Below are 26,481 nucleotides of genomic sequence, written 5' to 3'. Positions count from 1 at the left end.
TGTACTAAGCTAAGCAAAAATAAGGAGATCATTGTGGAGTAAGTCAATTCAAATTTATTTGTAAAATTCTATTAGAAATAATTAGACAATAATGATTACATCTCAGTTCCTTTCTTCTGCTGATGTATATCAAGTTGCACTGTGGGACCCATATTTAGATCTGATATTGTGGTAGACACATGCTGGCAATGGCCTACTATTCTCCCAGTCCAAGTAGCTAAAGATCCATCGAACCAGCCACCTGTAGGCTGTAGCTCTAAGAAATCTGTGATAAAGGTTTGAAGACATAATTTATTGTGAGAAAATCAACATGATTTGTCTTGCAGATAGACAAAAACTATCCAGGACAGTCTTGAATACGGAGGCCGACAAAAAATTATTTACCAATTGTAAATCTTGCTGTTATGTAAACAAATTGTACTTACTCGTTTTCTGAGGTGCCATTCCTGCGGCGGTACGTTTTCCCATTTCTGTCCCGAAGTAACCGTGCCACCTGTCTCCGGACTATGTGATGCACGATATCCGTTCAATACTTCCATCAAATGTAAGTTTTCCACGTGCACAGTCCACTTCCATGCAGCACCTAAACTCGCGAGCTGATACCAGCATAGCATCAATGCACTGGGTAAAGGAACACCTGATGAAAAATAAAACCATGGTGAGCTTATTTCGTTCTCAAGTAGAAAAAAATAAAAGCTAATTTTTCGAGTGCAATTGAAAGGCCGGATGCAAGAGAATTCCTAAGTTTGGTTGTAATTTCACCTTCATGTTTCGTTTTAGCTTTAGCGTACACAAACGGGGTACATTATAACAAGGTAAGACACACTTATTGAATAAGAATAGCGTCTATTGTGTTAGGCCTTATTCTTCAAAGCCTCCTGACATATGTAAATGATGTGGACGGGTATTCTGAAGTTGCTCCTTACGACGTACTGGCAGGTTCCGTTTTCTCAAATCTTCGCGATAAAGTGGCAGAAGATAAGCCATCTTCATCCTCGTCATTCCTCTTCTTGTCCGTTGCTGTCACTCTCATCGAAGTTCGCCAAAGGTTCGCCTTGGTAAGCGACTATCTCGCCAATGATGCCTGTACTGACTTCTTCAGAACTTGAGAATGATTCTACATCATCCTCAGATGATGTACAAGAGAACTCTTGATCGCTGTGATCGGTTTCTGACATATTTAGCTCGTAAACGACAAGTACAATAACTCAAAACAACGGCTTGATCACAGGGAACGGGTGATGCGCTCGTCGAGGGTCGAACACACAAATTTATAGTACAGCGGTTAAATATAAAATATGTCATGTAAGCTGTACCACTTATTCCCAACGAAAAGTTCAAACCCGAAATGTGTAAGATCGCACTGAACAAAGTATAAAGATATACAAAAACTAATACAAATGTTTTCAGTGTGTTTGAGCTAATTTACAAGGTTGTCAATGCGCTAATAAATCTAACAGTAACGTTTGAATTTTAGACGGTAGCTTCATCTCTTAAAAAGTAAAGTTTGAGAGAGATTCTCCTTGGAGCGTTAAGTCAATTTTTTTAGTAATGTAATACGAAAAACTTGTCAACACTGAAACATCAAATGATTCGTAAAATAACGAACAAGATTTTCAGGAATTGTACACAGCCTAGCCTAGTCTTAAGTCAGTCCCACACTAGGAAGAATCTTCTCCAATATCAATTTACGTCACTAATCTGCAACGATTTTGTAAAATTAACTAAAATCTAGAATTAGGGTTCTAGATTTGCCATTCACCTTTCTCTTTTCTGTATAGTTTTAGATATGCTTTTACTTATCAGATTATTAGACTTTGAATCTGTTCAGATTTGACTCCGTTATTTATAGTTTTCCAGACGCTTTGACAAAAAAAAAAAAAAGGAGTAGATGTGAGCCGAAAGAGAGCTATTTTGGATCGTTTTTTTGCTGTTAATATTTTGTATTGTAGAGGATTTTATGGAAATTATTGCTAAATAAAATTACTCGAAACCCTCTTGTGATTTAACTCCTTTGAGTGCAATGCCTTCTTTACAAAGCATGTGGAACTTAAAAGGAGAAACCTCTTGAGCATATCCTCGAACTCGTCTCTTTTCCCATCGAAATAACCCAAGAAGTACTGGTTTTTAACAGAACAATTTTCAAGGTTTTCCTCAAGGAACTCAATCTCCGATTTGCTTAAAGACGATTGAATAGTCGCCGCCATGATTACGCATTTTAGTGTCTCACTGAAAAACTGTTTTCAGTTTTAAATGTCATCCTTTCGCGGGCTTTCGCAAATATTCGCGGGTTTCATAATTTCCCCGCTGACCAAACTTACCGTTTACTCTTACCCTCGACGAGCGCCTTCGATATAGCATCACCCACTGGGAACAACGTGTCCAACACAACCGATGACGTGGCAGCTCTATTATTCGTTCCTAGGCTCTTGTCCCATATTTTGCAGAAAAAATGCGAACTTTAATCGCATTTTAAAGGATGGAAACAGTAAAATAGTGATGTCTCGCTTTCTTTATTTGCCGATCACTTAGCCTCTTGAAGTTTCCTCAGCTCTTCAGGCTCAGAACATACAGGCTGAGAATTTGAATTTTTAGATTCTTTGATGGTGCATTCTTTGTAGGAAGTTGTTAATGTAAGTGTGTTGTGTGAACTCCGTTGCTCTGTTGTCGTTACCATGGCCTCGTAGAGCTTGTCCGGATCAGTTGGAGCGATTACACCACATTCCAACCGACAAGACATCTCGGCTGTTTTGGGACAGTTTTCTTTCTCATCAGACGTTGCAACTTCTCAACGTTTCGTTAACGGGGCCTTCAGTGGCTGGAATTTTCCTTTAGGATATTTTCTCCATTGTTTCGTTGAACATTTTGAAATTTTCGTGCTGAGATTCGGAGCAAACCTTCTTCGCTGACCACTGACCTGGGGTCCACGACGGATCACGAAGTTTATGAGGTGTGGCTTGAATGTCATCAAAACAAGCAGTGGGTAAATGCATGGGACGCAAGCGTCCTCTGTTAAAACAATACAGGTGTGGTTGGACAACAACGGTGTTTAAGGAGGCTCCGAAAGGTTTTCCATTGCCGTAGTCTTTGTGAAACGATGAAAGGTTACAAGGAAAGAGCTTTAATCGTGTGGGCAAACTATAAACATCTTTGCAACTATATTGTTGGGCAATATTTTAAGGGTACTTGTGATGACATATCGGTTACCATGGCAAGACGTAAAGTCCTCAAACAGACACTCAAATTTTCAGCTATTGTAAATTATCTGAAAAACTAAGACGTCGGTGACCTACCATTTTTATTTCTTTGTAGGAAAGCTCCCGAAATTCTTTAACTTCTCAGAAAGCATGACAAAAATTTATCTAGCAGATTTTAAGACTTCTTCATGTACTTGTAATTGTTTCCAATGCAATACAAGTTCGGGAGATCTAAAGGAACTCACTTTAACTTTGTTTACTTGATACGATTTCAATTTCCGCGCCAAGGGAGCAATTCGTGAGTGGTTTGTGGTTACGCTCGCTCCGACGAAGGGTTAACGCTCGAAACGTCAGCTTTTGTAATCGTTACGGTGGCCAATTTACCATTTCAACTTTTTTGATATATCCAAATTATTTCGTTACCCCCACCGACGCAGCCCCAAACAGTTTCTTTCGAAACTATCAGCCAGCCTTAAGGCAAAGAATGGGTTTGTGACTTTTTCACTCAATTGAAGAGACTCGCGTCACTCCCATGAAATGGTTAAACGAAATACAGACTGCGAGCAGTTTCTTATTTTTCTTAAATATAGTGAGGTCACGTGTATCCTGTGAGAATGGCGAAGCCGCGAGAAGCGTGACTAGTGTGTCGCGTCGTTGCCGCTCCACGCTCTCGGAGTTGAGACTTTGACTGATGCGATACAAGAGGTTCAATGGTTACCTCGATTATCTGAACACATTTATTTACATGGTAAAGATTTGTTTATAAATCTATGAACTGATGCCGATCCTATTGTGGAACTAAATTATTCGAAGAAAAAAAGAATACCAAGCAAAACAAAAGTTGTTTAGATCTGCAACACAGAGCATGCTTTTGCACAAAGATTGAGAATCGTAATGCATATTGTGATACTTTAATGAATATATTCGAATGTTCCCAAAAATCTGATAATCTGCCGGCACCCACCCCATACTCTCCCCCTCGCCACTGAGCCGTTTTCACTTAGCGGCTGGTCAGCGGTCCGTTCATGAGGTAAACATGGCGATCAATATCACTTCGTGACCGCCGTTCTCGTCGATCAGAAAATCAAAAAACCAGCGTGATATTGCCTCGAAGATGAAGCAGTTGTGATTCGTACTTCACATTCAAGTCGAAGCTTGGGTGACACAGGTTATTTCTTATGGTGACATCGACGAGGGGAATTCGAACACTAGTTGTAGTGTTTGAATTGTCGGAAGAAATGGTCGCATGGGAATGTAGGAATGGTAAGTTTAACAAACAATTGCAAATTTAACCGCTTGAATTGAAAGAAAAGTTCATTTAAATTGCTTCCGTATGTATTTCTGACGGTTTTAGATCTACCTGCTCGATTTATATCTGCAACGCATCGTGTTGACGAGTCCCTCAAAATGGCCGCCAAAGCTAGAGATTGCCGAAAATCAAGTAAGTTCGCGGAGTTATAAAGTTTTCGCAAAGTTTTTTTTTTTGTAGTTACCTTTTCTCTGTGGCATCTACTTCCTAGCTGTGTTAGTTGGATCAGTTAAGAACGCCTCACTTTTTCAAAATTTTACCTTGAATTTGATCGGTTTTCGCGTGTGTTACTTAAGTGAACGGATAAGGTGTCATTGAAGTCTTCCTGTTTCCTTGATTGAAATGTGATGTTAACGAAAGTCACCTCAATGGATAAGATAGAGTTAATATACATGGCTGTGGTATTTGTTTTTTGCTGAGTTCCGTATTTTTTTTTAAATTGCCCTCCAAACCTGTCTCAAATTAAAGTCTTAAAAAGTGTCACGACAGGCCTTCGCTCGAGTGAAATTTAATTTCCGTAAAACTCTGAAAAAAAAAAAGATATCCGATCAAACGGATTGTGGTTTTAGTATAGGCACATGAATGTCTTACCACACACAAGAAATGAGGGAAATTTGTGTCTCAAGCAAAATCGACGGGACCGTTCTTACAGAGACACTCTCTTAAAGAGAAGGAGGAGAAAAAAATAGGCCGTTACGAAAACCGAGGAAGATAGTGGTGTAGTAAAATCCGAACACGATGAGAAGAAACAAGCCGTTGAATCAAGTGGGAAAATGCCGACACTTAAGGAAAACCCAGCAATCGCACCGTTCAGAAAGGAGTTCAAAATGTCCAGGCAGATTGGAGATTCGCGTCAAATGGAACGCTTGAGCTTTACCAGCCTTGCCCACCAAATTGACGCCGGCTTAAAGCGAGGCTACAAGGAAGAGGAAATTGTTGAGGCCGTTATCCGAGCAATCAACCCAGGCCTGAGATTGAGGAGCTACTTGGAAGGTGGGCTCGATTTAGAACTTGCCAGATTACGCAAAATACTCAGGTCACATTATTAGGAGAAAGGGGCTACGGAATTATATTAGTTGCTCAGTTTGGCAATACAGGAAGCTGGGGAAACGCCCCAGGACTTCCTGATCCGCCTTCTTGACTTGAAGCAGAAAGTACTTTTTGCACCACAAGAGGCAGGATCCGATTTAAAGTATGACCCAAGGTTGGTACAATGCATGTTTCTACATTCATTATTAATTGGACTAAGAAATGACAACATTAAAATGGAAATAAAATCCTGTTGCAAAACACCCAAGTAGAAGATGAAGAGCTTTTTGAGAAATTGAATGCAGCAGTTAGTAATGAAACAGAAAGAATGCAGAAACTTAGTTTCGCCATGACCAGCGTACAAGCCGAAACCCTACCCAACTGGTGGCCCATGTGACTACTCCTGTTGAAGATCGTACCCTCGTTGAAGACAAAACCCCAGAGAAGCCACCAAACGTCAACCTACTTTCTGAAGTTAAGGAGTTCAAAGCAGAACTGGCTGCTATCCGGGAGGGTATAGAAAAACGAGGTAGTACAAGCTTCAATCTACAGTACAACCCTGTGGGACGAGGAAGGGTACCACCTAGGGAGTGCCGGAGCTGTGAAAGACAAGGGAGAGGTACCCGTTGTAACCACTGTTTTAATTGTGGTGGTGTTGGTCACTTAAGATACCAATGTCTGAAGCCGAGTCGGGGAAACTTCAACCCAGCAAACTTCCCGGGAAACGAGCCAGGGTTGCTCCCACGGGGCAGGGAGAAACCTCTCAGACCCACAAGCAGTCCCAACAATGTGTAAACTGTGGAAAGGGGGAGGACTGGGCAGGAGGATACCTGCGCTGCTCGCGATACCATACCAGATATTACTGCTCAAAATTCTGTCTGAGGGAACATTAGAATGAACATAAGACACTCTGCCAGGCCATTAGTGAGGTTGAACGGAGGGAAAGGGAGCCCATGGCAGGTGCTGAAGCACTGAAAACGTCATTCCCATCACACCTAACCCCAAGACAACGCTCAAAACTCCCTAAATTGGTCTGACGAGAATGCATAGTCTCTTGTTTGGTCCAAGGGAAGAAAGTTAATGCCCTCTGGGAAACCGGAGCTCAGGTTTGTGTTGCGTCAAAGTGCTAGAAAGAAGTCAACTTGCCGAATGAGCCAGTTAGGGACATAATTGAGCTATTGGGGGAAGATGATTTAGGTCTACAAGCGGCGAACGGCACAAAAATCGAGTATGACGGCTGGATTGAGGTCGAGTTCCAGATAGGCTTTTGTACATTATGCTAGCATTTTTTCGAGCATTTTAGTGAGGCAAAAGCATTGAGCATTATTCAAGCATTTTAGTGGAATTTTCCCGGAAAATTAATTTTTTGCGAGAAAATAAAATAGAAATTAACTTGTTCAGTCCCGCTTTTAATTCACGAAACAACCTAATACAGCTGAGTGGAGCTGGAGACTGAGGATTAGTCAGCGGTTTTACCTTTCGAGACTCAGAAGGCGGCCATGTTTGTTTTCTTCGTGACCCGTGTAACTTACACGGGTCACGAAGAAAACATAAACCTGTATACGTTGTCGTTACTTGCAACACTTGTACGTAAGTGTAAACTTTCAAATTAATTTAAAAAAACCTTTGTATGATGAGCATTATCCGAGCACTTTAGTTACTTTTTTGGGGTAGACCGAGCATTTTAGTGGGAAAAATGGAGCACTAAGGTGGAGCATTTTAGTGGGGAAACAAAAGCATAATGTACAAAAGCCTAGTTCCAGATGGCTGGAGAGAATGGGCCCTCAGAACCATTAACAGTACCCACACTAATAGGAAGTCAAGATAACCAGGAGCATCTCATTATTGGTTTCAACGTCATTGAAGAGGTTATAAAGAGGAGTAGTGACCCCAACGCTCACGAAGTACTATCCCAGATGGTAAACAATTCACTCCCATCTCTGAAAGAAGGGGAAGCAAGAATGCTGGTTAATCTTATCCATTCCCTGGACCGTGAGCCTGATACTGCAGTACTCAAGAGTTGGCAAACAAGACATACATGTTGCAACAGGGGGAACTGCAGAAGTCAAGTGCCAAGTACATTTTGGGCCACTGGAGGAATACCTACCCGTAGTGTTTGAACTCAAAGAGGAAGGGGCATGGTCTGGTGGGTTGGAGGTTAAGGGTTGTCTACACCACATTAAACCAGGTTCTTCGAGTCATATATATATCCCAGTATCCAACAACACTGAACAAGGGATTACTCTACAAAAGCGAACAGAACTTGGCACTATACAGTTGGTGCAATCCCTCATGCCATTACCAGTTAAGACCGAGGAAGAACGGTTGAAATGTACGAGGACCAAGAATGAGCCAATCAAGTATGAGGAAAAACTCAGTAGGCCCGAACAAGATAACATGTAGTGGATCCCCCCAGTAGACTTGAGTCATATATCGTGTGATCAACAGGAGATTGTCTGGGAGATGTTGAGAGAAGAGTCTAGAGCCTTTGCTATGGATGATGATGACACTGAATGCGTTGAAGACTTGGAATTGGAAAGCAATCTAGTGGATAATGACCCAGTAAGAAAAACATACAATTCAATTCCAAAGCCCCTATACGGTGAAGTGAAATCACACCTGCAGGATATGATCAACCGTGGTTGGATAAGCAACTCGAAGTCACCATACTCATCCCCAGTGGTGTGCGTGCGCAAGAAAGATGGCAGTCTTAGATTATGTGTTGACTATAGACAACTGAACAGCAAAACCCAAGATGATCGTCCCCCTATCCCACGCATCCAAGACATCTTGAATAGCCTTAGTGGTAACACCTACTTCTCGGTGTTACACCAGGGGAAGGCGTACCACCAGGGATTTGTAGCCGAAGAGCATCGACACCTGACAGCTTTCATTACCCCTTGGGGTTTATACCAGTGGAACCGCATTCCATTCGGCCTCCAAAACTCACCAGCAGCCTACCAGAGGTACATGGAGAAATGCCTGGATGGTCTACGTGATGAAATATGCATCCCTTATCTCGATGACATCCTCGTGTATAGCGGAAAATTCTGTGAACATGTAGACAACCTGAGAAAAGTGCTTAGACGTTTGCAGGAGCATGGCATGAAGTTGAAGCCAAAGAAATGAGAATTGTTTAAGCCCCTTGTTCGTTACTTAGGAAAAATAGTCTCGGCGGATGGTTACACGATGGACCTTGCTGATGTTGCAGCAGTAGCAGCCCTTAACGAAACTAAACCGCAAACCATTGGCACACTGCGTAAACTCCTAGGTTTCATCAGTTATTACCGTAATTATATTCAGGACTTCTCCAGGCTAGCCAAAGCCCTATATGATCTATTGTCGGCCAAAGACGGCAGCAGCCAGTTCCACATAGCCAGGAGACCGCAAGAACACTCAAAGTTTAAGCCTTCGCCTCCGAAAGGACCGCTGCCGTCAAATTACAAAATTGTTTGGAATGAAAACACCAATAGCGATTAAACTCCCTAATTGACCGGCTAATGCAACCGGGGTAATGGCTTCTCCTAATTTTGAACTCCCGTTTGTACTACACACAGATGCTTCAGGTGAAGGGCTTGGGGCGGTGCTCTACCAGGAACAAGGAAGCACACTGAGAGTTGTTGGATACGGCTCAAGAACATTGACACCTGCGGAACGTAACTGCCACTTACACTCCGGGAAATTAGAATTTTTGGCCCTAAAGTGGGCGATCACTGACAAATTCAGAGATTACCTGTTCTACGCTCCGTCTTTTGTTGTCTTCACTGACAATAACCCACTAATATGGGTCGCATGGTCGAGTGGTCAGCGTGTCGGACTTGCAATCCGCCGCTCCAGGGTTCAAGTCCCGCCCTGGCCACTAACTGGATTTGTTACACGGTAGCCCCGAGTTTCAAATCCTCGGCCATGCTTGTAATATAGCCAACTGGTTTGCCTTCGGCCAGTTGGGATTCTTAATAATGTTATTTTCAATTTGAATTATTTGTTTCAGTTGTTTTGTGGAAAACCTGTAAACTAGCTTCTAGCTAAGTGTTTCTCCACGTTAAACTGTTTTTATTATTAATTATTATTATTAACATATGTGATGTCATCCGCAAAGCTGAATGCCACGGGACATCGGTGGGTAGCTGAGTTAGCAGACTACAACTTTACAATCAAGTACCGAACAGGCAAATCCAATGTGGATGCAGACATTTTGTCGAGAATGCCATTAGATATGGATGAATACGTGCGATAGTGCACCGAAGAAGTCCCCAAAGATGTCCTTGAAGCAACTATGCTAACCTTTAGGGAACAGGCAAAGGGTACCACCCCATGGGTAACTGCTATTTCCGCTGACACGACGACCCCTGAACCCACATTAAAGGACCTGCATCTGAAATCCTTTAGCCCACGGGAGATTAAAGAAGCACAACAATCAGATAATGCAATACGTTACACCACCCACTACAAGACCCATGGTATTAAACTGGGTAGAGGCCAACTGCAGAATGCACCTCAAGGCGCTGCCAACCTTATGAGAGAATGGAAGAAACTGGTAGTTGATGAACAGGGTATCCTGAGACGAAGAACAGCCTCTAGAATCCAGCTAGTTCTACCACACGCCTTTATCCTATTGGCCCTCAATGAACTGCACACTGAAATGGGACACCTAGGTGTGGAGAGAGTTGCCGAACTGGCAAGATCCCGCTTCTACTGGCCACATATGTACCGTGATATAGAGTACTTTGTGACACAACAATGCAGATGTATCAAACAAAAAAAACCAAGCACACTCACTAAAGCGCCAATGCACCACCTGACGACCTCAGCACCATTTAAAGTGATTTCCATACATTTCCTAAATTTGGACAAGAGCAAAGGCGCATATGAATACGTGCTACTGATTGTCGATAACTTTACCAAATATACCCAATCCAACGCAACACGCAACAAAACGGCCCGTACGGCTGCTGAGAAGATATACAATGAGTTTATCCCGAGGTTTGGTTTCCCAGCGCGAATACATCATGAGCAAGGTGGTGAGTTCGACAACAAATTGTTCCACAACTTCGAGCGTCTCAGTGGAGTTTCTAGTTCACGAATCACTCCATACCATCCCCAAGGTGACGGCCAGGTAGAACGCATGAACTGCACCTTACTCTCGATGCTAAGGACCCTCCCAGAGGAAAAGAAAGCGAAGTGGAAAGACTCCTTAAACAAGCTCATCCATGCTTACAACTGCACACGACATGAAACCACTGGGTTTTCTCCATTTTATCTAATGTTTGGCCGTTCTCCGCGATGACCGATTGATTTGCTGTTCGATTTGTCTTGATATAATCAGTATCATGTCCCTGAGATACTGGTCAGCAGATAGTGAGGCGCAACGCATGCGCATGTTCATGTAATCAGCTGGGTAACCGCCATTAAAACATATGAGCTGTTTATTCTCATTTCTGAGTGCTCTTCGCTGCCTAATAGCAGCGCTTCTCAACAATTTGGATAATAGTCTTCACCACGGTGACTACCCAGACTATGTGAAGACATGGCAAGCAAGCATGAAACAGGCCTATGACATTGCCTCAAGGAATACTACGAAATCATCAACCAGAAGTAAAGCGTATTATAACAAAAAGGCTTCTGCTGCGGTCCTGCGCCCTGGTGATCGCGTCCTTGTTAGAAACCTGTCCGAAAGAAGAGGACCTGGAAAGCTTCGCTCATACTGGGAAGAGCAGATATACGTAGTTGATGAACACATATCAGATAGTCCAGTCTATAAAGTAAAACCGGAACATACCCGTGGAAAACAGCGAGTACTGCATAGTAACCTGCTCCTTCCGTGTGATGCTTTACCCCTTTCAACTCGCCCGCGAAATTTGCCCAGAAGCACGCAACTGAGATCTCAATCGACACCCCCATCTGCAGAAACTGGGGAGAGCTCTGATGATGAATACCTAATGGACACACCGTGCCACCCGACCCCCTACGAGACGGCGTCCCCCGAGGAAATAATATCAGAAATCCCGGTCATTCACCCCCAAGATCAATCCAATAGTGAAGGCTATACCGAAGGGTCAGATAACCCCTCCAGCGAGCAATCTGACCCTCATGCAGATAGTAGGAGCTCATCGGCGCCAAATTCAGGTGACCACGATTCACATGATATCGACCCCGCAGTCAGTGACAAATCAGATTCGGAGGACCACCCAGGAGCGGCTACGCGACCACGAAGGGAGCGGCTACCTCCAGTGACTTTAACCTACAGTCAAATGGGAGAGCCCGAGTATACACGTCTACAGCCAGTGGTAAATTCAATCCAAGGCCCTCCAGTTACATCTCCCTACCAGACCATCGGCCATTGCCTCATACCTTACCACACCCCACAAATCCCGTATATCCCGCAGTTGCAGTATATACCACAGCCCGTATGGATACACCAGCACTGAGCACTGTTATTGTCGCATCTGATCGCTCCACGTATTAATCATAGGCGAACAGAACTGTGTTGAATTCTTACTATTTTCCCTATTATTGCCAAACAGAAACTCAACAAGCACTACGGGTTTGAAGTCGGGGCACTAACACCCCCCCCCCCCCAAGTTATCACCAAGATGACTTGTCGTGTTTTATTTTCTGTGTTGTCGGGACGACACTTTTTTTCGTGAGGGGGTGTGTGTAGTAAGCAGGACGAGAGTAACTTGGACTAGCCCAGGTGATTATTATGGGATTAAAAAAGAAAAGGATCCCACGAGGAAAACAAGACGGTGAAAAACGACAGTCGAGGAGAACGTTACTGTTTGTTGTGTTAGCTATTTAGCGTGATTAAAGTAGTGTGCAAGAGATCTGCCTCACCTCGCTTTGTGACCGGTCTGGAAACTGGCGCCATAATCTCCACCGTAGTCGCAACTTGGTCAGCGACGTTTTCCCGCGCTGTGGGTTCTTGCATGTTCCTTTGCTTCGAATTCTTATTGGCTCTTCGTGGTGTTGAATTTTTTCTGATTGGCTGTGTTGATTTCTTTTCTTTTTCTTTTTATGACAGCCGAACGGAAAGGGCCCTTTTACCTTTCTGCGTGGTCATCATGATAGTCGCTCCTCTTTTCGGCTTTTAATTTCAGAATTCGTGATTTCATGATTGGGGTGACAGTAAAATGAGGACTCGGGACACACTGTTTTAAGTTCAACATAAACTTGTTTTTAACCGAGAACGCACTCAGAAGAATCCTTGGTCCGTATGCAACAACGAGTACAAAAAGTTAACTTTAAAGTCATTTCTAAATCAAAGCGACCAGTTAAAATGTAATCAAGTTGTTTTCGTAACCACAAGACGTTTAAGATTTTTAGTTATTAACCTCGTTTATATTGAACGTACTCAAAAATAGTGTGATTAGTTTTTGAGGCATACCATGTGGCGTGGAAACTTTTCAGGTTCAATATTTAGCAGATGTCGCAGTTTGTCCCCGATAAGAATAAACTACTTCCGCAAAGAATGAAAATGATGATGACAAACAATAATGTTAATGAAAACAATCAAGCATAAAGTAAAACGCTGTATGGATTGAATACAATAAGTTGAATTAAAAAGCAGTCAAGAGGATTAGGCAGGGTAAAGTGAAAACTGCTTTGCTGCTTTGTCAGTGTTTTCTGACCTTTTTGACCTCCCTGACCTTTCTGACCCTCAAAGGCTGAGAGCAATTTTCGATTGAGTGTCATAAAAACCGAAACCAAATAATCATAATGGCCAATCAAAAAGAGGAAACACCTTGAAATGACGATGACAACTCCTTACAGTGGGGGAAAACGAGGGCGACCAAGCGACCAAGTCTTGATTGGTTTTAGTCTTGCATCTGATTATTGGAGAGGGTGATGCGAATTCTCGGAGCGAAGTAAAGCAAAACCATTGCAATCTCGGTTTACTTTCGAAACTCAATAACTATAATAGATTTCAACAAAAGGTGTCCGAGAAGTAAAGTGTCAGTGTTGACTCAACAAGCAATAAAAGTCATGAATATTACGTCTCCTTCTTTGTTCATGGCAAACAGTAGTTAGCAGCTTACATTTCAGTGGCTTAAGCCACAGAAATTTGTTTCCAAAGGGAAGAGAATAAAAAAATTGTTAATCTGCAAAATGAAACTGCAAAATTTTCATGCTATTTGGTAGCCTCTCTCTTCAGTTTTTCCGGCTTTGTTTTATACTGGCGCAACAAGGAGCCTTTGAGTGCCACTACCCTTCTTTTTTATGTTACACTGATTGTACTTAAGTGAGTTATGAAGCAAATGTTTCCGCCTCATACTTGTGCTCCCTTTGACTTTAATGAAGCTGAGCTCAGTCCAAAACAGACAATGTTTGCATCTTTGTATCTTTCGTTTGAAAGTTCTCTACTGAAAGAAAACTCGTTTAAAAACGAGATTTTAACTTTTTACGTTTCGGGCTGTAGATTTCTGATTAACAATGAATCTTACAGCGACATGCAATTCTCATCCGTCTGCTTGCGCATAGTGAAATCAAATAAAATTAAATTAAACTAGTGTATGTAGTGTGAACACCTATTAGCAACGTTCGGAAGGGAAAAACATCTTTAGAAAGAGGTTGTAGCCCTTCCACGGCAACTGTTTGAGTTCCTACTTTGAAATGATGCCCTGTGTCGCTCAGGTTGTTCCATCCCGTGGCGACGGAACACCAAGCTGTAGGCAGCAGCCTTGAAATTAGGGATCCGAAACCAGTAGATGAAAATGCTGCAAGTAGAGTTGAAGAAGTGCAGGAGTTTGACCATGCTCACGAGTCGGACGTTATGACTGATGGTTTGCGCGACCAGGTCGATGGCGCTCATAATCATGAAAGGCAACCAGGCTAGTAAAGACACTATTGTGACGATCAAGACGGTGACAGTAAAGCGATTGTTACGCAGTTCAGTTTCCTCGTGACCACGAAGATTTCGTGCCAGCCATTTCATTCTGCCCAACAGGATGGAATATGACACAGCGATGACCAGAAGTAGCAAAGTAAGGAATGGCATCCAAACAAAGAAAGCAACCATGCTGGAGTCAAGGACATGGAAACCAACCAGAGTCACCACAGGGATGCACACTGCAAAAAACCACACCATAATAATGAGCTGCGTGCTGATCATCCTTTTACTGCTCCTGTATTTGAAAGGCAACAGCGTGGCTATTAGGCGTTCTATAGCGATGCAGCCATGATTGGTAACAGAAGCGAACGCTCCTCCAATATCCAGGCCAGAGTAGGCGATCTGACTGGCCAGATGAGTGCTATCTGGCCAGAGGTTGGCTTGTACTCCAAAGAAGTACACCCAGCCAGGTATGGGTACTATAGCCACCAGCAGATCAGCTACAGCTAAATTAACCAGAAGGATGGACGTTTGTACCCGGATGCGCTTGTTGGTGAGAAATATGGCAATTGTAGCCACGTTGCTTGTAATGGCCACCGCGGCTTCCAAGCTGAAGATAACGCACCAAGCTATGGCTTCGCCTAGCGCTATCGGTGAAGCTACGGGACCACTGGAGTTATCTGATACTCCCATTTTGTACTGCTAAAAAATGGATAACGTCATGAGAAAATAAATGCAAATAAAAACAAAAACAAACAAGCAACAACAAAAGATCAGGAAATGAGAAAGGGTATAGAAGGCGCTGATAATAAAGTTATTCAAAAAGACATTTCTTCCAGAGATCGGCAACATTTCGTTGAAGAACAATCATTTTCAGACAGAAACGTTTGGGAAACTTCCTCAACGAAAACGGACTCGGAAATTTTGGAATCGCATTCTCCTGCTTTATAGATATCTGCTTGCAAATTCTGAATTATCATTCTTGATCAAATTTTTGTTATTACAGTGAACAATGTATATTCTTTGAAAAATCTGAGAGCATATTTATTCCAAATTACAGTAAAAAAATTATGTGGGCTCATGAGTACGTACCAATGACATATATGAATACATTTTGAGGTGTTTACTCGTGACATTAAGCGTACAGTCAAAACAAGTGAGTGCAATCTTAAAAAAACAATTTTCTTGTTTTGTTTTTTTTTTTCTTTCAGTATTTCCGCCGCAAAAAAGGCCGGAGCCTGGATAGACAGTTCGTCATCTTTTTTGCTCTGAATCTTCTCTTTTTCTCTCTTTTTTACCCCTCACCATTCTGCTTCGAGTTATCAGAAAACTGAAATTCCCCCAGCCAATCACGTACATTGACATATTTAAAGCAACTTTGTCTACGTATTTTCATGGAGTCAATTCTTTCAAAAATGTAAACAGCCCTTTGCCCCTTAAGAACAATCGTCGAAGTAACGAACTATTAACCGCAAAAAAACAAAAAAAATAGAAAAACACTCGAAACCTTCTTTATTATCTGTTTTATAACTTTTTCATCGTAGTAAATAGATTTAATCAGTTTCTTCCTGTTTAATTACTCACTTTCTTTTGTCCGGTTTGTATTTCTACGGCTTAACAGTAAAAATAAAAACATTCCACGAAATTGTAAGATCAGATAAGAAAGTGTCACTCTGGTCACAATATTTTGCCACACGGGATGACAAAAACAACCAGAGCGGCGAAGCAGATAAGCCGTATGCATCCGGTTAACAGTAAACGGAGCGTAGACATGAAGGCGTAAACACAACACATGTTTAGCTGCCCACATACTGGTATTTCTTTCGTTGATCAACACAGAGAGGTCTCATGATTGTCTGGAGATTTTTAAGACTACCCCCACGGTAATTAAATAGCGTTGTTTGACTGTAGAAATTCATATGCACCATAATGCAAAATTTAGTCTATTTCTTCGGTTTTAGTCGTTTCGGGAAAAAACGAGTAGAGAATCACTTTTATGCTCAGTTAGTGATAAAAAGAAATAAAACTGATCAGATCGTAGAAATTGCTGAAAGATTAAGAATTAGCTTTCGGAAAATATCACGGTGATTAAATCTAAAGAAAAATAGAGTGAACCGGAAGTAGAATTTGAGCTTCATATGATGCACGATCCTCGCAGTAGATAGCGCTATTTAAGCAATAGCGAAAATCAGACCTGAAAAAAATCAGGCCTGTACGCGATTCGAACCACTGACCTCTGTGATACTAGTGCAGCGCTCTACCAATTGAGCTAACAAGCCAACTGGGAGCAGGCCGTTAAGTTGATTCGTAATAAACCCGTGAAAGTGATAAATGAGATATAATGGAATATATGAAGTTCATATATTTTGTACTGCGGTATTAGATACATATGATGCACGATCCTTGCAGTAGTTAGCGCTATTTAAGCAATAGCGAAAATCAGACCTGAAAAAAATCAGGCCTGTCCGGGATTCGAGCCACTGACCTCTGCGGTACTAGTGCAGCGCTCTACCAATTGAGCTAACAAGCCAACTGGGAGCAGGCCGTTAAGTTGATTCGTAATACACCCGTGAAAGTGATAAATGAGATACAACGAAATATATGAAGTTCATATATTTTGTACTGCGGTATTAGATACATATGATGCACGATCCTCGCAGTAGTTAGCGCTATTTAAGCAATAGCTTAAATAGCGCTATCTACTGGGTCAGTGGTTCGAATCCCGTACAGGCCTGATTTTTTTCAGGTCTGATTTTCGCTAGTGCTTAAATAGCGCTATCTACTGCGAGGATCGTGCATCATATGTGTCTAATACCGCAGTACAAAATATATGAACTTCATATATTTCATTGTATCTCAATTTGAGCTTCGTCAAGGAGGGACCAGTGTAGCGGCACAGGTAAACAACTGAACAACTGTCCATCTGGTTTCTCGCTCAATTAATTGTCTGCGAATAGCGGATTCAATATAGAAAGAATGTCGAAAAACAGCGAAAAAAAATTAAAAAATTAGTTTTTTAAAGTACTTGTACGTCATAAACATAACTTAGAATGGTTATGGACGACAGTTAGATGATAGCCGAAATATGACAAAAAGCGAGAGGGAATAGTCATTTCTGTAGAAAAGGAAAAAATTGAAAGGGGAGTCGTGGTAATGTAAAAAAGTGGTAACAGGGTTTATCTTCAACTTCTCTATAAACTGTTGCAGTACTTTAGAAATTATTTTGTAATGTCAAGGCTGAGCCTGTCTAAAAAGTTTAAAATGATGATTTAAAAAATATTAATAAAATACAGGGTAACGGTAAGACATGTTCATTATCCCAAATTGTGCCGGGTAGACATCTTTAGTTTCCCTATTGTCCAATCGATATTAAAAGACAAGCTTGTTTCAACTAGGCAACCCAGTGGAACTCAGTAGACCATATACAGCGACTGAGATCCTTCTTCCGGCATAGGCCAACAACGATTCTGGTAAGTCACACAGCTTACTCACCTTTTAGGACTGCAAGACTTGTGGACGCACTTAGCTGCTAATGTTGATTCGCTCGATTGGCGTAAACTCTAAGCTTTACCTAAGCTCAAAAACAGGAATAAAGCTTCCCAGCTGTTACCGTCACTGATACACCTGGACGGGAAAAACACCCAGATTAAGATCAGTCCCCAAGGCGTAGCTGAAACTAAAATCGCTTTGATTTTTGCCATTCTTTTCGGGTAAATTTGCGCAACGAAAATGCTGAAGAAATGCAAACTCCGTCAATATCATAGCATACAGTAGTTTCTCTACGCAGCTATAAGATGGCTCTTTCATTCTTATCACGTAACGTGCATGACTTCTATGAGGCCTGGTGTCCATGGCACGCAGAGAAGATGATGTTATGAGAAACACGCAAAAATATTTGAAGACTTTAGGATAGTTTTCTTTATTCTAAACTAAGCTTAAAAAAAAAAACGAAGTGGAAAGTAAGTGGTAAACTTTGTGGATGGGCTCATGAAAGAAGCCATGTTTTTTAAATATCGCTTTCGGAATAATTCCTCTAAGGGTGTTGCGTAGTTCTCTCTTCGAAAAATTTTTTTCTGGGCCCTCATCTTATGGAAGTTGCGACATGTATTTTCAGTCAAAGATTTCAAAGAGGTTGCCGGTACAGTATTTGTTTTTGACAAAAATCTAAACGTTAAGAAAAATTTTGAGCATTCTTTTGTTACAAAATTCATACAAGATAAGAGTTAACTACATCTCTCAAGGTGACTGTCTTCCATGATATTACACAACAAACATATGAAATACATATATATGAACTGCGGTTATGAAACGTATATGTGCACGATCCTTCGCAGTAAAGCACTATTTAAGCAATAGTGAAAATCAGACCTGAAAAAAATTCAGGCCTGTACGGGATTCGAACCACAGGCCTGAATTTTTTTCAGGTCTGATTTTCACTATCGCTTGAATAGTGCTTTACTGCGAAGGATCGTGCACATATACGTTTCATAACCGCAGTTCATATATATGTATTTCATATGTTTGTTGTGTGATTTATCATCTTACGGGTTTATGTCGAATTAATATGATGGCCTGCTCCCAGTTGGCTTGTTAGCTCAATTGGTAGAGCGCTGCACTAGTATCGCAGAGGTCAGTGGTTCGAATCCCGTACAGGCCTGAATTTTTTTCAGGTCTGATTTTCACTATCGCTTGAATAGTGCTTTACTGCGAAGGATCGTGCACATATACGTTTCATAACCGCAGTTCATATATATGTATTTCATATGTTTGTTGTGTGATTTATCATCTTACGGGTTTATGTCGAATTAATTTGATGGCCTGCTCCCAGTTGGCTTGTTAGCTCAATTGGTAGAGCGCTGCACTAGTATCGCAGAGGTCAGTGGTTCGAATCCCGTACAGGCCTGAATTTTTTTCAGGTCTGATTTTCACTATTGCTTAAATAGTGCTTTACTGCGAAGGATCGTGCACATATACGTTCCATGATATTCTTCGACATACCAACTTTAGTGAGGTATTGATTTACCGTTGGTTGAGTTTTTTTCTTTCCGCAGATAACATGCTCGGAATTCTTGTAGTAAATATTTGTATTAAAAAAAAAAAAAGAAGGTAAGTCTTTAAGGCACCTCCATTTACAAAATTTGGTAGTGTTAATCCCTTCCATTCAGCTTGGCTCTAAAAGCTGCCACTGTGCGATGCGAGGCCGCTCCGATGTTTGTTCATGGACTGACCGTTTGACCGCTATGTTTGGTTTCCAGGCTTATGCTTAATCGTGTGTGTCAAAAGTAAGCACTTTCGTGAAACACACGCAGACGGTAAGTTTGAAGACGACACTGACATTGCAAAACTGCTAGGGTTTACCTTAGTTTCTCAACAATGAGCCAAAGAAGAATATCATTTTCCTTGATGAGATGTTTGTCCCCCCACCAACTCTAGTTCCTGGCATGTCCAACAGGATTTTCCTGATCCACTCACCTCGCCCGCTAATGCATAGGAGAACATACTTGTTTAGACCCTAAGGGAAATCGTTTTACTGATGGTACATGCTCACCAGGTCGCAAGACCCCGTAATTACTTGACCCTCTACACGCATATTCTCCATACTGTTCTTTCTAAATTTCCTAAGTGCTGACAAGGAGAATTTGTTTGACAGTCAAGAGCGTCTCAAGTTGGTGATCATTTCATTTATTCTTGTGACCTTTATGTGTGATTCAGGGGTGACATTGTAAGGAGATCTCAGATGCTGGTCAAACTGAGGAATCAAACGGTTTCGTCTTAATGTGAGAGTTAGTATCTCGCTCAAAAACATAGAGGATAGTCAAATTAAGACAGCCTTCTGATGGGCGTCAACTTGAGGAGTTTATCATTTATTTCGCTATATACAAGTGCCTTATCTAATGAATCTACTCCCTCCATTATATTATTTTATATTATTTTACTACAATCCTTAAAAGGTTACAAAAGAAAAAAAAAAGAAATTACAGCTCATTTCGGGTTTTAGAAGGAATATTATCAATCTCAAAGTTATTTTTCACCTTCCTTCTGAGAAATTTTCTCAAACAGCTCCATTCGAGCATTTTCAGGCAAATGTAGGAACAACGGACTGCGCAGAACTTGTAAATCTCCTTCAATTTTTAGTATAGCATCTTTAATCTCATTGTATCTCCTAATGTCAAATACTTTTCTCTTCGAAAGCTTGTGGAAAAACAGTAAAAACTGCCTATCTCTGGCATCGGGGTAAAGGAATTCCTGAAAAAAAAAGTGAAATAACTTTATATGTCGACCCATGACGACTGCAAACTCTTCTTATTCATTTTTTAAAACTCTTTTAGTTTGGTGTTTCCTCATTATACCAAACAACAAGAGCGTTTTACAGTTGTGTGTACTCTGTAACGTCACGCAACGCAATCTCCTCCAAATGCACATCGCACGACGAGACCAAATGTAGCGACGCAGATTCTTACCTAGTCTCCTTCGCAGCTGTTCAACAGGATGCCAAGTAACGCCCCTCCCTTATTAACATCTCTTAGGGGAGGAGACCATTTCTTACCTGTCTCGTCAGCACAAAGTAAGCGTAGCAAGCCATGGCAGTTCCATATCCCACAAAATACGTGACAGGTTCCATAATATCCCAGGAGTACTCCCACCAAGTCAGCCTCGCCAACAGACCAAACTGGAATGCCATGTATCCCAGCCCACCCCACACGGCAAAATTGGTTCGTTGCGCTGATTTGCGGTCGATTTCGGCTTTAAGTTCTTCCATTGGCTTGATTTCTAGTTGAAGTTTTTCTAGCTCTGCCATCAGAAAACGTTCTTTTTCCAGCTTAAAGAAAAACAAAGCTACAATATTGAGTTACATAGAAATTGTAAATGTTTTGAAACGAGGCCCAGTGTGAATCCATTTACGTGAACAACAATTTTCGTTATCATGCAAAACAATGTTTGCACAGGATATGGGCTACATTTGGCCTCATGTTTTTCAATTTAGACAACACTGTTATCACCTGTTGTTTTAAATTTTTTATGGTATGTTTTGCACCCCCCTCCTCTCACATTTCCCATAATTGCCATCCAAGCTATTGTGGGAAAATCTAGCTCAATAACCGTCAATTACAACTATTTTGTGGGGGGTAACAAGGTTCAAATCAGATAGCATATGGTTCATTTGAATAGACAGAAACTGGGACAGCTTTATCAGCAATGCAGTTTTCAGTTTCTGAACAAATTTTTTTACACCAATATAAATAATTAACCAAATCATAAATCCATAAGTTCCATTTTCAACATAGTAAACAGTTACAATGAATATATGAAGTTCATATATTTTGAACTGCGGTATTAGATACGTATGATGCACGATCCTCGCAGTAGAGAACGCTATTTATGCAATAGCGAAAATCAGACCTGAAAAAAAATAAATTTTTTTATAAATTTTTCAGGTCTGATTTTCGGTATTGCATAAATAGCGCTCTCTACTGCGAGGATCGTGCATCATACGTATAGTAAACAGTATAACATAAAAAAGAAGACAAATGAAAGCATGTTAATCCACAAAAAGAGTCAACTCATACCTGATGTTGTTCTATATTCATAGCACTGTACAACTGGTGAACCAAGGTTTTAACATGTGCAACTGTTTTGAAGTCATCAATAGGAGGCTTGGCTACAAGTCAGAGTAAAGGCATTGAATTTGTGTGGCAAAATGAAAAATCAGTCAAATGTACACACCAAATCAGTCAAACACTGTTGGCAGAAGTCTTGAATCTCTGCTCTCTGTACAATTTTATGGGGTAGACAGTATGCTCTGGTTAACTTCCTCTTAATTCCACTCTTGTTGTCTTAAAGTTAGTTGTTAATCCTTTGGAATGTGACAAGATTTTTAACTTGGGAAACTTTGGACACAGGATCCAAAGTTCAGGTTTGAAAGCTGGCTGTTGTGTTCCTAAACATGATATTTTGATACTGTAGTGCCTCTCACCAACCAGCAATTTGTTTTTCAAGATAACAAGTCAATTACCAGAGAAAATGGAAAATATCCCTTAGGGTGGGGAAACCCTGAATGAACTGCCATTCCTTCTAACATTAAGAGAAAAACCATGCTACTGATAACAAATATGCTACAGAAAGTATGACAAGCTCTAAAGATGCGGGCCAGGAGAACTTCAACTGAAGAGAACATATGGAACATTTGCAGTTTGAAGGATATTGCATCTTTCTACTGGTAATGCTATTCCATAATTTCATATTAAAAATTCAACAAAAAGTTACTGACTGCAGTTTAAAATAGACCTCCTTTTAACCAATAGAACCCCCCCTGAAAATTCAGTAGAGCAGTCACAGACTCCTGTTCCAATTGAAAAAACTTTAAATGTGAATTTATTGATAGTGTTGCTTATCAGATCTAAGATTGCAAAATAGTGCCAAACACAATTGAGGTACTACTAACAATTCTCACTGCTTAACACATGGACAAGGGAGGTTCCTTGAGTACAAAATGGGGCCTAATGGAGAGGAGGGTTAAACCAACATTTTTGTAATATAATAATGATAACCATTATCCTTATTGTGTCCCAATAACACTTACTTTCATCTGGTACTGATACAAAATATGAGTTGTCATTCAAAACCACTTTAAAATCAGACTGCAGTAACACATCAACCCCTGTGCTCCCAGAAATTCTAGAGCCATCAACATTGTAAACCATTGCTCTTTCAATTCCCTTGTCTTCTTGTTGTATGTTTTCCAGGAGGTCTTTAACAGTGTGAGTCAGTGGGCGTAGAACAAATTCACACTGTTCTCTCCTTGATGGTAAAGGAAATGAAATGACTGGAAAACCACTTTTAAACCCCACAGAAACATTATCTGTTGAAAAGAAAAGTGCATTCCCTTTGTTTAGAATCTTATCCTTGTACAGTCCAACCAAAATTATTTAGACTTGTGGGGACTGGGTTGAGTAGTCTGATAATTGGGAGCTTTTTACAACCTCATTATGGAATCGTGCCCATTGAAAAGTGTCACCTGGGAAAAGTGGGGTACCCATGGTGCTTTGTGGGCACAATGACCTGGGAATGAGGTTGCAAAAGCTCACCGCCAGCTTTGGTCTCTTAAAATTTCGCTTTGTGTCCGTTTAGAGACAATGGAGACACAATTGGAGCAATTAGTATTGTTTGAAAGTGATGAAATGCTCTCTTTGTTGGTAAAGAGCAAGGGCTGCGTATACTTAAGCTTCTCGAAAAGTAAATAGACTTTACCGACATGTTAAATGAAACTGACGGCAACAATGGGCTAAAAAGGAATATTTCTGTAAATTATGTTATTTTGCTTTCATGGCGAAACTGATGGTCAAACCTCATAAATCTGCCGCATTTCAGTCTTAACACAAATTAAAAACCCAACATTTAAAAGGTAATTTAATTTTACATCTGACTGATTTTTAAACAATATAGCCTAATCAAGATAATGCTACTAATTATGTCTATTCTTCTTGAATGAGTAGTGCTATGTTTTGGTTGTCTGAGCAAGAAACAATACTTGCAAACATAGCGTACATGGGGGATTACATGATTGACAGTCGGATTGACAGGTCTGTGCGAAGTTATTCATGCTCTCTTTCTCTTTTCTAGCTTATTTGCATTTTCCAGTGCGATATTTTTAATGGGCCGGATTCCGTACTGTACAATGCTGATGCAAAGCAGTTTGTTAAAGAAGCTGCTACAGCTTTTACACCTCAGTAATTCTATCATTTTTTGAAGCTCCTTGAATGGAATAGCATCAGCATTGTTTCAGTACATCTACATTGTTTGATGAAAATAAGTTCTTACTGGTCTTGAAACATGACTAGTTCATATTTGCGAAAAAATGGGACCAGACAAATAAGTCCGCATAAGGGCCCATTTGTGAATTACCTCAAGCCTCTTTTTCAAAGTGAGTAATTTTTTCATTTTCACAAGATTGGCTGAGCAGCAGACCTCATTTTCAAATAGAGGCCAAGAAAAATTCAGAAATGGCCTGAGGTCCTGATAATTGAGGTCAGGATAATCAAAGTTTGTCTGTATTGCTTTGTAAATTGGTTTAACATACATTACCCCTACACATAAATTATGGGGTAAAGTTAACTTGAACTATGGATGTAACAGTTTTCAATTAAGTATCAATACTAATGCTTTCTAGTATGTCACCTGGCTGAGAGGTTGTCCCCAAAATTTCACATATACCCTCAAAACTTTGCTTCTCTGCCAAATATTTATTCCTCCCACAATAGCTCAACCATGGACATTGTCAGCCAACATAATAGCCACCTGAAGGGGTTACTAACCATTCCCACTTTCGGCTGGAGGATATTTGGTTATGTGATGCATATAGACCGATCATGTGCAATAAAAAACAATTGACGGATTATTATAGGCTTGTACATTTGTCCTTAGACATTATCTATCCTTTGTAGAGGGTCCCCAATACCCGTTGTAAAACTCAGTCATGTAAAAATATTTGGCCTTTTCACACATCAAATAATATCTGATACTCTTTGACATTTACATGGAAATTTGAGACAATCACTTGAATTAAAATTTTAACTTTTTCTAATTTTGACCAGTCTTATGCAATAAAAGATGATATATAGTATGTCTTATCTTATTTGCTCAAGAACCATTAGTGGTTTGTTTTATGACTTTTATCGACCCATATCAAGTCCATCTCCTATGAAAACTCTGGTGAAAACCTAACCACAGCCAATCAAAAACAATACCTTAATTTCCAAAATAATAAATTTAAATAGCTGGAAATTCATCATGCAAAAAAAAAAAAAAAAAGGTTCACGAATCATGTTTAATTCAGCTCTTAATTCACAGGTCAGGTTTAAATAAGAAAATTAATTCAGGTGGACATGAAAATATTTTATTATCTTTAATCACGATTCACGAATAAAGAAAAAATCAAATCACGATTCACGGGAAAAAAATCACCCAATCGCCCTTCACATAAAAAGTATAGGTGACCATCTTGATAGCTTGCACTTTTACCCAAGCTTCCCTATCAGAAACCTGTTGGCATTAAGCAACAGATAATGTGCGTGGAAAAATGGCAAGAAAAAATGCATACTTCATTATGCATACATTTCTTGGATAAAAGAAAGCAGAGGCAAGACAACAGATTACCTTTGGGAATACGGCTTTGTTTTTGACTGATACGGGGTTATACGGAAATCTTTCCTTGAAAAATCTCCAAGCATATTATTGCGCAAAATGGATGCTGTTGTTACAAATTCAAGAAGTTTGCCCAGCCTGTCACATCCATTGGGTGGTCTGCCCGTGCTCTATCAAGTTCAAAAATAACTACATGGACTGATAATTAATCTTTCCAACTAAAAAGAATTACAGATGGAATTTCCAATCATATTCCATCTGCGATACTTAAGAACTTATTTACCAAAAAGAAATGGATTTTGCCGTGTAAACAACTGCCGGTTGAAGTAGTATCATAGTGATCTACACACGTACTCGATTAACAAAGCTACGATTTCCCTTTTTACCGTAAGATATATCATTTTAATGCAAATACGCTTCAATACTACAGATACATTTCTCGGAGATACGAATAAATTCAATGTCTTCCGACAAGCTGCAAGTTTAAAGTTGAATGTCAACTTACCGCTCCTACTTAGCGAAGAAACGAAAATCCAGTGTTTCGGCGTCTTATTCCAGACGCTTTTACTTAGTCGTGTTCCCTGAGGCAAAAATGAACAAATGTGCAACGATAAAATTATCAACTTTACATACAGTGGGACCAAAACACTGCGAAGATTTCGAATTCACAATTTTTCATGGTTTTGAAAGAGTAAAAGAATTTTGACAAATCAGTTAGTCAGTGGGGCAGTTTATACTAAGCATACAGGAAACGAAAGATAGCGGTTGATTCTACAAAAAAAATTTAGCTTTAGATTTCAGTGATTTACCTTAAAACTAAACAGGGCGATCGATGAAGATCGAGAGAGCCTAAAGGTGCCCGCCATGTCAAACGCCTTCTTGAACATCAAATATGCACTTTCTGTAGGAGGGGTGGGTGGGAGAGGTTTTACTCATGGGAAATACCTAGATATTCTTCTACTCTCATCTGACTTATT

General features: G+C 40.5%; 3 protein-coding genes and 1 long non-coding RNA gene across 6 annotated transcripts; 1 reads left to right on the top strand and 3 right to left on the bottom strand.

Moving 5' to 3' along the window:
* Positions 1–39: 39 nt before the first annotated feature.
* LOC111337492 (uncharacterized) lies at positions 40–1,885 on the bottom strand. Of its 3 annotated transcripts, none has more exons than XR_015999079.1 (3): positions 827–1,884; positions 426–637; positions 40–265 (listed from the first exon to the last, which is right to left on the bottom strand). XR_015999079.1 is itself a non-coding variant. In XM_022943818.2 (3 exons), exons 1-3 carry the CDS (start codon positions 1,031–1,033, stop codon positions 257–259), a joined length of 321 nt encoding a protein of 106 aa, XP_022799553.2. In that variant the 5' UTR covers positions 1,034–1,882; the 3' UTR covers positions 40–256. The 3 variants fall into 3 exon arrangements, 2 of the variants coding, with proteins under 2 accessions (XP_022799553.2, XP_022799546.2); XM_022943818.2 differs by having other exon boundaries at positions 934–1,882; XM_022943811.2 differs by lacking the exon at positions 40–265 and having other exon boundaries at positions 272–637; positions 934–1,885.
* Positions 1,886–4,230: 2,345 nt separating this feature from the next.
* LOC148736549 (uncharacterized) lies at positions 4,231–16,007 on the top strand. Its single transcript, XR_015999150.1, has 3 exons — positions 4,231–4,460; positions 4,552–4,638; positions 15,574–16,007. It is a non-coding gene; the product is annotated as an uncharacterized LOC148736549 (long non-coding RNA).
* LOC111337603 (somatostatin receptor type 4) lies at positions 13,703–15,055 on the bottom strand. The gene has a single exon (XM_022943941.2). The coding sequence runs from the start codon at positions 15,053–15,055 to the stop codon at positions 14,093–14,095; it is 963 nt and encodes a 320-aa protein (XP_022799676.1). The 3' UTR covers positions 13,703–14,092.
* Positions 16,008–20,199: 4,192 nt separating the features above from the next.
* Positions 20,200–26,419, bottom strand: LOC111336799 (calcium uniporter protein, mitochondrial). Its single transcript, XM_022942961.2, has 6 exons — positions 26,314–26,419; positions 26,010–26,085; positions 22,944–23,222; positions 21,931–22,022; positions 20,910–21,182; positions 20,200–20,608 (listed from the first exon to the last, which is right to left on the bottom strand). Exons 1-6 carry the CDS (start codon positions 26,389–26,391, stop codon positions 20,384–20,386), a joined length of 1,023 nt encoding a protein of 340 aa, XP_022798696.2. The 5' UTR covers positions 26,392–26,419; the 3' UTR covers positions 20,200–20,383.
* Between the last annotated feature and the right edge of the window lie 62 nt (positions 26,420–26,481).

This window comes from Stylophora pistillata, chromosome 3, assembly GCF_964205215.1.
Source record: "Stylophora pistillata chromosome 3, jaStyPist1.2, whole genome shotgun sequence".
In the NCBI taxonomy this organism is placed as follows: Eukaryota; Metazoa; Cnidaria; class Anthozoa; order Scleractinia; family Pocilloporidae; genus Stylophora; species Stylophora pistillata.
Note: the sequence above shows the minus strand (reverse complement) of the source record. Positions and strands in the feature narration are given on the sequence as shown.